This window comes from Tetrao urogallus, assembly GCF_951394365.1.
Source record: "Tetrao urogallus genome assembly, chromosome: Z".
In the NCBI taxonomy this organism is placed as follows: Eukaryota; Metazoa; Chordata; class Aves; order Galliformes; family Phasianidae; genus Tetrao; species Tetrao urogallus.
The window spans coordinates 41,631,955-41,643,203 of NC_136816.1; the positions used below are offsets into that span (position 1 = coordinate 41,631,955).

Consider the following 11,249-nt stretch of genomic DNA (forward strand, 5'->3'; position numbering starts at 1 on the left):
TTATCAACATCAGATAAGCCAAGGGCTCCACACAAGGCTGTGCCTCCACATCTTGGGAGTAGTCTGGAATGTGACTGGTTTGAAGGCATTCCCTTTATCTTCCTTGTTCCTGACACCCCGGTGTAGGCAGAGACACCTCCAGTTGTCCTTGCATTCCATAGTAATCTTTGAGACAAAAGCTTTTTGTGTGGTGTCTCACACTGGCTCATGTTTTGCCATGTGTCCACCAACACCCTGGGTCCATTTCTTCCATACAGTCCTCCAGTGACTCTGCACCAAGCCTGTGTCTTACTTGTATTGCCTAACCCGAAGAAAGCACTTAAGAAATAAAGGTTTTTGAACTTCAAATTAATACAGTAAAACATAGCTCTTGCTTGCAAGAAAGTTCACATCTTTAATCCTCTTTATCTTTGGGATTGATTACAAAGGAATTTTGTCAGTTTGAAAGCCTGGTGTTTAGATAAAGTTGCTTATGAGGATATGCTAACTCTGATATGCTCCTGTCATAGGCTCTGTAAGATTCAAGACCTGAAAAAATGGCATTAGCAGCAATTGATCCACAACAGGTAAGTTCAAGTTAGCCCAGTAGTTTGTTTGTTTGTTTTTAACTGTCGAGCTTAGAAAAATGAGTAAACTAGCTTCTTTCTTTTTAAACAGAACATTGTATCGAGGGTAGCAAACCTTCCTTTGGTGAGCTCCACTTATGATATGGTGTCTACAGCCTACATAACCACAAAGGATAACCATCCCTATTTGAAGTCAGTATGTGAGATAGCAGAGAAAGGAGTGAAGACAATTACTTCAGTAGCCATGACTAGTGCTATGCCTATCATCCAGAAACTGGAACCACAGAGTAAGGCTAATATGGGGTTGCTGATAACTTTAATTCAGCTGATTGTTTTTTTTTATATCCAGATGTGCTTCCAATTAAACATGGTAGTGCTGGTTTGGTGCTGACTGAACCTGTTGCGTTGCTTGTTGAGTAACTGATGTAACTGATTACATGATGGGTATGATTTCGGGGGGGGGGGGGGATTCCAAATGCTAAGCAAATTCAAGCTTTTGTAACACTGAACTGACTGGCTCCTCTTGAGTTGCAGGGTGGTTAAGTAGTCTCTTGCTCAACACCTTCCTCACCTTTCACCTGTTTTCAAGTTCTACTTTGTACTTTCTCTCAAGAAAACAACTTGTGACACAGTTGCCAAATTTAAACACAAGACTTTTGCAACCAGTTTCCTAATTCTGGCAGAAGCCTCAGCTTGTTACAACAGCTGCTTGTAAGGTCTAAGAAAAGACTGTGTCAGCTAGTGAGCTTGCTTAGGGCGTGATAAAAGCTGTCTTCTTTTTGAGGCTTAGTTGCCTCAAATCTCAATGAGAAGGGGGGAGAAGCTTTTTTGTGTGTGCTGTTGTGTGAGCGCCATTCCGAGAAGAAATATCAGCTGGAATTAAGACAAACTGAAATCTTAAATCAATCATTGTTTTTTTTTTCTATAGTTGTGGTTGCCAACAACTATGCTTGTATAGGTCTTGATAAAATTGAAGAGAGACTTCCTATACTGAATCAACCCACTGATAAGGTAAGTCCTTTCCATGTACATATATTAAGCAGAAGAGCATGTATACTGATTGTAGTTTCTGCTATCTCTAAAAATACAAGGAGGAGAGTTTCTATAAACCATACTTGCTTCACAGATTAGAAGCCATGAGGAGATAAAGGGTGTTTCTATAGAACACCTTCTTGCTTTTTGAAGGTCACTGAGCCCTGTTTTTATTTTTTTCTTTTCCTTAAAAGAAGTTAGCCCACTATTTAACATAGGTGTAGCTACTCTTCACTGGTGGACATCTATTTCTTTAAGTATCTTTTTCCTGTGCAGTATGAAGAGGATGTGTGATTTATGTTACTGTTATTTTTAGTATAATTGTTTCTAGGGTTATGTAGTTCTCCCTAGCAAATTTTATTTATTTCTGTGAACTAACATATTTTCTTTGGCAGGTTGTTGCCAATGCTAAGGGTGTAGTTGTTGGAGCCAGAGAAGCTGTAACAACCACCATGACTGGTGCCAAGGAAACTGTTGCTCACAAAATCACTGGAGTTGTGGGCAAGACTAAAGAAGCAGTGCAAGACAGTGTAGAAATGACTAAGTCTGTTGTCAATGGTGGCATCAACACTGTCTTGGGAAGTCGTGTGGTGCAAATGATGAGCAGTGGAATGGACAGTGCTCTCACTAAATCAGAGACCCTTGTAGACCAGTATCTCCCACTAACAGAAGCAGAACTAGGTAAGACCATTTCAAGATTTAATTTTGTTGGTATACATATACTGGAGAAAAAATAAGCAATCATCTGCTTACTAGTTGTTTGTAATGGAGAGGGGGCATGTGCTTCCCAAACTGCCTTGTTGATAGTCAAGTAGAATGGATGTTAGGTCCCTATACTTTAGAATTCTATCAACTAAACCTCTAGTTAAGACCGTGAGCAAGTCCAGTAATCAGTTGTTACTAAGCAAACACTTTATCTTGCTAATCTAAAGCTTTCTTCCACTGATCAATCTGCTTCCTTTCCAATTACCAGAAAGAGAAGCTGCGAAAGTTGAAGGTTTTGAAGCTGGAGTCCAAAAGCCAAGTTATTATGTTCGACTAGGATCTCTGTCTTCAAAGTTCCGTGCACGTGCCTACCAACAAGCCTTAAACAAAGTGAGAGATGCTAAACAAAAAGGCCAGGAGACAATTTCTCAGCTGCACAACACTGTTAGTCTGGTAAGTTTAAGCTTTTGCTTTAGGTGTAAAATGCTGCAAATGTTGGTATAGGGTTAGAGTACTGAGAAAAAGTGACATGGGAAAATAGGATTGCTCCCTGATTAAATGCATTTTCAAAATATTAAGAACTTCATACTTGGTGCTTTTCACAACCAGATAGGAGAGATCCTACATCAAACTGATCTGCAAACAAACTACCAGTTCCTTTTAATTTTGAACACTGCAGAAATAGAAATAACATGTTAAAAAAGGTATTACTGTTCTGATACAACTTAGTGAAGATAATGTCTTGCAATTTGGAAACACTTTAGTGTGCTTTAACTAATTCTTCTATGCTAAAAAAAAAAAGTAGGATGCTTCACTTGCTTTTCTTGCTGTGGGTGTTTAAGCATTTCTGGGTACTTCAGTAATCTGATATACATACCTTATGTACAACAGGAATTGTACATAAAGTTATGGCCTTCTATGTACTTCCAATTCCTTTGTGTAGGAAGCTAGTTGGGGGAGTGTAAAATAGTTCAGGTAGATAGAGAAGTAAACTGCTTCTAGTTTTCTAGTTTTCTCTTTGAAGATAAGCAATGTGCTACATTCCCCAAAGTCACTTATCCTAAACTTCAGATGCTTAAAGGGTTACAAAAGCCCTAATGAAACTGTTTTGGACTCTTTCTTTAATTCCTTGTTTGGCTGTATTTCAGATCGAGTATGCCAGAAAGAACATGAATAGTGCCAATCAGAAACTTCTTGGTGCTCAGGAAAAGCTTTATCAATCCTGGGTAGAATGGAAGAAAAATACAGGTCAAAATGATGGTGATGAATCGCATAGTGCTGAGGTAAATAGATGTAAATCTAAACTAGAAATAAATGCATTGCATATTGTCAAGGTGATATTGGCAAGCTAACAGTCTGTATAGTGCATAACATCTTAACAGCACAGAATACTTATGAGCAAATGTGGACTCTGAATGCTGAAGCCAGGACAACTGCTAGTGATTACTATGAAATGTAGGAGACATCCTGATTCATAAACAAGCCTACTTTTCTGCAAGCACTACTGGATTCATTGTCTTTTCAAAAGAGTAGTCATCCTGCTCGACATATGAGCTTGTTTAGATATCTGTACCTAGATAGCTAGGATTCCCTTATATGGCCAGACCAGAAATAGCAGTTTGTAAGTATAAAGCAGTTTGAGGAATAGTCATATGTAGCTTTGAACAGTGGCTCATTGACTAGAATATATTTACTTGCTATCATTTCTTATCCAGAGATGAACCAAGAGCTTGCTTATCTTTGCTAGGAAGAAGCTGTCAGTGTTTCTGTTCCACAAAGTACTTGAACATTAAAAAATCAAGTACTTTCAAGTTATCTCTGACTCTTTGTTCTTAAACATTATTACATTATCTTCTACATCTTTTGCCCTTTTTGTTCTCCCTTGTCTCTTGAGCAACACGAAGCTAGTTATAGTTGTTAAAAATATACTGATGGGCTGTCATGCTTTTATTTCTAGCACATTGAGTCAAGAACTCTAGCTATTGCGCAGAGTCTCACTCAGCAGCTTCAGACCACCTGCCTCACACTGGTTACGAGCATACAGGGGCTGCCACAGAGTGTGCAGGATCAGGTTTACAGTGTTCGCTCAATGGCTGGTGATGTCTACGAAATCTTCCGATCAGCATCCTCCTTCCAGGAACTATCAGACAGCTTTCTTACTACTAGCAAAGGACAGCTGAAGAAAATGAAGGAGTCTCTGGATGATGTGATGGATTATCTTGTTAACAACACACCGCTCAACTGGCTGGTAGGTCCCTTTTACCCACAACTGCCTGGCCCTCAGCATGCTGAGAACGAAGGTGAAGGGGAGAAAAATTCCAGCCAGAAAGACAAACAGCTTGAACGCAATATTGAGTAAATTGCACAGCATGTGTGTACCCTGCAGACTGGCCAAACAAGTGATGTTTAACAACTGTAGCTGTCAAAAAGTCTTGGAGAAAAAACATGGAGTGGTGAGAAGAGACTCTCCCACAAATGAGTTGTAAAGCTATTCTAAAACAGACATGTGATTAAGTGCCTGAAAATTGGCAGCTTACAGTTGTCAGGATGCCTTGTTTGTCTGTAAAGTCAAGAAACCTCACCTTGCTTATTAATGGTACTAATAGTTTTATTCTAAATTAGATAAATTGCAATTAAAAGCATTTCATTTGTTGTTTAATTTCTTATCAGAATAATCTCAGAATGGCTTGGGTTGGAAAGGTCTTCAAGGATCATCAGGTTGCAAGCCCCTTGCTGCTGGAAGGGTTGCCAACAGTTAGGTCAAGCACTAGGCAAGGTTGCAGGGTCCTATCCAGCCTGGCCTTGAATGCCTGCAGGGACGGGCCATCCACAACCTCTGGACAGTCTGTTCCAGGGCCTCGCCTACCCTCTAAGCAGAAAAACTTCCCCTGACATCTAATCTAAGTCTTCCTTCCTTTAGTTTGAAACCATTCCCCCTTCTCCTATCACTATCTGCCAATTTTTTTTTTTTTTTTTTTTTAAAAAAAAGAGTTAAATTATCTCTTCTGTTTATAATTCCCCTTCAAGTATAACAAAGTCTCCCCACAGCTGCAGGCCCAGCTCCTTCAGCCTGTCTCCATATTAGAGGTACTCCCACCTTCTGATCATCCTTGTGGCTCTCCTCCAGACCCTCTCCAAAAGCTCAGTATCTTCTCTGTGCTGGTGGCCCCGGTCCTGGATGCAGTACTCCAGATGGGACCTCGTAAGGGTGGAGTAGAGAGGGATGCTCACCTCCCTCACCCAGCTGGCTTCTCTTCTGATGTAGCCCAGGGTACTGTTGGCCTTCAAGCGCTTGCTGTTGGCTCACATCAAATTTCTCATCTACCAGGACCCCTCAATCTTTCTTGGCAGGGCTACTCTCAAGAAGTTCTCCCGGACTGTACTCATATCTGGGATTGCTTTATTATACTTTAAGTTCACAGGGGCTTGCCTTTCAAGTTTATCAAGGTCCCTCTGGATGGCATCCCTTCATTCTACCATATCAACTGCACCACTCAGCTTGGTGCCATCTGCAAACTTGCTGAGGGTGCACTACATCCAGTCATCTGTGTCACTGATAAAGACTTTAATAGGTACTTGTCCCAAGACAGACCCCTGGGGAATGCCACTCATTGCTGGCCTCCACCTGGACACAGAGCCATTGACCATAACCTTCTAGCTGTGGCCTTCCAACCGAATCCATATCTACCAAATAGTCCATCCTTCAAAATTTAGAGATAAGGATGTGCTGGGAAAGAAAGAAACCCAGCATATAATAGCCTTACATGCTATGAAATGCATTTAAAGGTTTGCATTTTAGCTAAGTGTACTTAAATTCTGTATTTGCTGCAGATTATGCATTTGATTATTATTTTGTATCTTGCTGTCTTAAATGAACTGCTACCTAATTCATGAAAATACGTGCAGAAATCCATAGCAGGAAGTGGGGTTTCTGACTGAGTCAGCTTGAGTTACTTAAATGCTGTGCCAGTGTTCTTACTAACAGTACAATTGTATTACACAGCAACTTGACTAAATCATTATCAAAGTGTATTTTTCATAACATAGTATAAAGACAAGATTCATGCTGTTTGTACCCAGCTGCCTGCTGTTGTATGTTTTTTTTGTAGCCAACTTTTTGTAATTCATTTTGTACTTTAGTAATAAATGCTTCAGCAGCCAAAGTCTGTCTCCATTTGAATGGTGTGCAAAACTTGTAACTTGCTGTTCTGTGACTCTTTCAAGCTGGGTCTGAGAGAAAGCAAGCTTGCAATGCAAAAGTAGACATTAAAAATGTGTTTGTGTGTGTCTGTGTATAGATAAGTAACGTCTTCCTTCCTCCTTTTGAGTTCTTGTGTACCCTTCCATTCAGTCTTTGCTTTACTGTTGCTTTTTTTTGGTGTTTACTGTTAATGATCTCAGCTGTGAACTTGCAGATGGTCTTACAGTGACTAAAAAGGATATAGGCAAAAGTCAACATTCTCTTCCCTTTAAGTGTTCTCTGAGTATGAAACTCCCAGCTACCTGCTTTGGCTGCTGGCTCCCTATAGCCAGTATAAATTATTTCTTTAACTTTATGTATGCTCTTTTGAGCTTAACTGATACGAATTTAACACTCTAGACTTTGGAGTTGTTCACCAGTAAGTCTTGTGATTCCTTGCTCTGCAAGGGAATTACTGTAACTCAGAAATAAGATGCCATGGTTTAGAGCTCTCCAGATAAATCTAGCACTCTGTGCATTGCAATCATTTAATGTAGCAGCAATGGTCTTGGTTTCAAAGAGGTCATCAAGTAGAGTGATGCAAAGCTGGAGTTCCCTGTCAAAGGGAAGCCTGTCCCCTAGTCAAAGATGCAGTTAGGTGGCTTGTTCATACATGGAGCAATGCCTCCTTCCTGGTACGGTTGTGAGCACTAAAACAAGTTATATACACTCTGGCCTTATGGGAGTGGATTAAAACTTTTGGAATTTAAAAAAAAATATAATAAAATTGTAATGACAGAGGACTATAGATCAGGATTCTAGAATTTTCAGCCTTAAATACTTGTTTTTTGCATAAGGGGTTTTTAAGTGTAAGTTAATATGAGGCAGCAAGATATCTTTCCATCTAGAACCTGAGTTAAGCCTCTTGTAATTCTTTCAGCAATTAATTCTGTTTTAAGTACTGACCAAGTTCTTTTTAATCTCTGTAATAAGAGTTATAGGATGCACCCTTTGTAGCAATGCTTTGAAGGAGAGCAGGGCTAATCAGGTTTGCAAGCAGCTGTTCATTCAATGAAGGGAATCTCCATTTTTATGCATATTTTTTAAAGCTCAGGTATGGCTACATACCTTCAAACTGAAAAGAGGAATCAAATAAGATATATAAACGGCTCACTGTCTGAAGAGTGAGAAATAAACAGCAGTAATTGATATTACTGCAACAGTAAGAGCTTTCTGTTCTGCCTTAAGTTGCACTCAGGATCGTACTCTTTTAGAGGGTTATCTAGCCTTACTGATGACCAGCAAGAAGACAAAAAAAGAAAGCAAAGAAATAATTTCCCTGTCAAGTCCTGAGAAATGTTCATCTCACTGTGTATTATTGTGTGGCTTCTGTGTAAGTTATTTTGACTTTTTACAGCTGAGCTACAGCTAGTGTCCACAAACAGAGGAATGACTGGTTAAATATTTATATAACGGCTGAGCTGACAGTATGTTGTGCCAAAACACTGTACAAAAACTTTGTATCATTCTACTGTGTTTTCTTTTTTAACCTGCTTACAAAGCAAGTGTACAGAACATTAAGGAATTAGGAACCTTGGTTGGTGGAAGAGAAGGCTAAGTAATGGTGAATTAATATGATCCTGATTTATTATATCAAATGCAAGTCCTTGGATTTAAATTATTAGATTTTTCCTAATGAGGAATGCACTGGATGCTTGAACTGAACTGCAACACTAACTTGTGTGGATATGTTCTTGCTGGTAATCTTAGATGGTTTATCCTTGGACTATATTAATTACAATACTCAGAATAAAATTTTCTGCCTTTTTCTAGCACAGTCTGAAAGAATGTCTGCTAAAATGCCCACTAGAGTTAAGGATGACTTAGATATCTTCCAAAGTCATAGGTTTTTTGCAGCAGTATATGAAAACCTATGGACTGAAAATGATTAACATTCTAATAACTGCTGAAAACTCAAATGGAAGGAGAAAAGCCTAAAATATTGACAAGAGCCTGCTCGTAAATTTTCCCTGTAATTTTACTAGTTTCTTAATTATTGCATATATCAAACAATTCAGATACACTACACAGAAACTTAGAATCATCAACTTAGTATACTTTTAGTTCAAAAAACACGAGGGTTTTGTTTGGGCTACAGAGCTCTGACATTTTACAGAACCATGGAATTGCTTGAGTTGGAAGAGACCTTGAAATCTTGTTCCATTCATGCTAGTTGAAACTTCCCTTTTCACTTGCCATTGTTGCTTATCATCATTGGCTGAAAAGTATTAAATACAAACATTCATAAAAAAAAAAACTCCCCATAGTATGAAAGCTTCACAAGCATGTCCATAGCAGCACATATATTGGCAAAATCCACATTAAAAGATTTGTGTAAGCAGAAGACTTGCTGCTGGGCCCCAGCTAGTTTGCCTCAAACTGCAGGAAAAAAAAAAAAAAAAAAGTGGAAAGCTCTTGAAATCTCTTTAATTCTGTAGATATGACTAGTATTTTCTAAACTGAAGCTTACAGTAATACTGTGGAGCTAGTGAAATAGTGAAAGAATTTAGGAACAACTGATAGATCATTTCTGCATTTTAAAAATAAAAAGCTCTTTAGTCAAAAGAAAAATAAAATCTCAAACCATCCAAAATAACGTTCCTCTAAAGCAGCTGATTTTTAAAAAGAGACATAAAAACAGAAAGTTGAACTTAATTTTGTTAGTTTTTGAGCATGATATGTTCTTTATTTGCATAATCAGCAAATATTCAACGTATGGCTTGTTGGTGGTGTTGTGCAGTGCTTTGTTCAAGTTTTGTTAAATTACTTGGACTGAAAATAGATCTCTTTCGGATTCTACAATCTCTGATGACTAAAGTCAAGTTCTTGTTTTGAAAGCAAACAAAGTAAGAATTACCTCTCAACTTGCTAGTGACTCAGCTCTAAAAAAAAAAAAAAAAAATAGCAAGAAAAAGAAGATATGAGTTCAAAATTAAGTTAATGTTGACATTAACTTTTGGTTTGTAAGAGAGCGAAACTGCTGATGTATGTTTTGCATAATTTCATACAAGTTTTCTGTAAGCTTTGTGCTAGTCCATATAAGAAGATCTAACAATCTTACAGAGGAGTGGTATGAAGAAGGGTCCTATCTGATCTCTTTCTCTGTTGCATACATTGACTTACTAATTTGTTCCAACTTCTTATCAACTATGAAATGAGAGTATAACTAAACACAAAAGTGATATAAAAGTGAAGGTCTTTTACCTAAGCAAGCCTAAAACATCAGGAATTTGCACCGCTTTGGCTACACTGATGCAGATAGTAATGTGTTCTCTTTCAAAAGAATGTAGCATGTTCAAAACTTAGATGAATAATACTGAGACAAACCCTGTTTTGCTCAGCTGCACCAATACATTCCAGTTTAAAATTGCTTTGTGGATGTGAACATCTTACATTAATGGGGTTAACTACGTTAACTTACAGCATATGTGCTAAGAAAATTAAGAAAACACCAACTTCAGTCAGAGAGGTTGATCACCCTATGATCAATAGGATCAACATGGTCAGAAATAATAGAAATATCCTGTTCCTAACTTACAGAGAAAATTATCACTGATCAGACAGTTACTGAGCATGGTGACGTGCCCTACTCATTCCAAATACAGAATTGTGGAGTAGTTTGGATGGGAGGGACATCCAGTTTCAACCCTTGCTGTGGGCAGAACATTTCCCACTAGAATCAGACTGCCCAAGGCCCCATCCAGCCTGTTTAGCTCTGTTCCATGCCTACTATAAAATCCTTTCTTCTAAGCAACTGATTTATAGCTTACATAATATTTGGCCTTGATACCACGTTTGTGACTGAACATATTTAACTCTGTATTTAGTATTTTGAGTCTGATCTCAAGAAATGCTGAGCATGTTCATCTCTTGATTTCAGTCAGGAGTACAACATTTATTTAGTTCTACTTTTGAATTTTTTTAAATTTTGTTCCTACACAGGTTCCAGATTTCACTATTACAGACCTGTCTTCAGAGTCAGATGATATCCCAGACATCTTGGATTTGGACGAAGAAGATCAGCAAGACTTTTCACGCACAAATGGCCCATATACTACAGGGCAAAGAGCTGAATGAAGAGAAAGAGGAAAATGTATTTTTGATACATTGTATTCTTGCCACGTTTAACTTATATTTCTCCTTTTAAAAGTCAAATCTACCTAGCTTTGGACTTTTTTTTTTTTTTTTTTTTTTTTTTTTTTTAAATCAGAGCTGTTTCTTCTAGCTGCATCAAAACTGACTATTCTTCTATTCTTTCCAAGGACTACATGCTAAATTAATTTATTAGCTTTTGTGTCAAGCTCCTGTTCTACAAGCCAGGTATAGCCTAACGAGCATATCCAATGTTCTACTATTTGCTAATTATTTGTATAGCTGTTTGTTTTCCAGTTGGCAACAGCCAAGAGAACACCCCAGTGCTTTGCATAAAGGGCTGCCAACAAAAGGAGTTTATGAGGATTTGCCCCACAACTTCACCTTCCAGTCTTCCCAAAAAAGCTCTTCTGCATCTACCTCTTTGCTGCTGGGAGGGGCAGGAGACTTGGGCCATCTCAGATTCTCTCAGGTTGATTTTTCTGGGCTCTATGCCCTAACAGCATAGAGATGGGTCCCTTTGGCATGGGTGCTTTGTGTACAACAGGATGTTCCTTCTTTCCGCTTTACCTCCTGCATGCAAAATTGCTGGCCATCCCGATGCTGACTGTTGT

At 38.5% G+C, this 11,249-nt stretch overlaps 1 protein-coding gene across 2 annotated transcripts; it reads left to right on the forward strand.

The window, feature by feature from the left end:
- Positions 1-536: 536 nt before the first annotated feature.
- On the forward strand, positions 537-10,620 carry PLIN2 (perilipin 2; the record flags this gene model as incomplete). 2 transcript variants are annotated; one of them, XM_079548196.1, is made up of 8 exons in its annotated part: positions 537-566; positions 658-853; positions 1,495-1,577; positions 1,994-2,279; positions 2,572-2,756; positions 3,452-3,586; positions 4,261-4,551; positions 10,486-10,620. In XM_079548196.1, the coding sequence occupies 8 exons, from the start codon at positions 537-539 to the stop codon at positions 10,618-10,620; spliced, it is 1,341 nt and encodes a 446-aa protein (XP_079404322.1). The 2 variants fall into 2 exon arrangements, with proteins under 2 accessions (XP_079404322.1, XP_079404323.1); XM_079548197.1 differs by lacking the exons at positions 3,452-3,586; positions 10,486-10,620 and having other exon boundaries at positions 4,261-4,662.
- Positions 10,621-11,249: the final 629 nt, after the last annotated feature.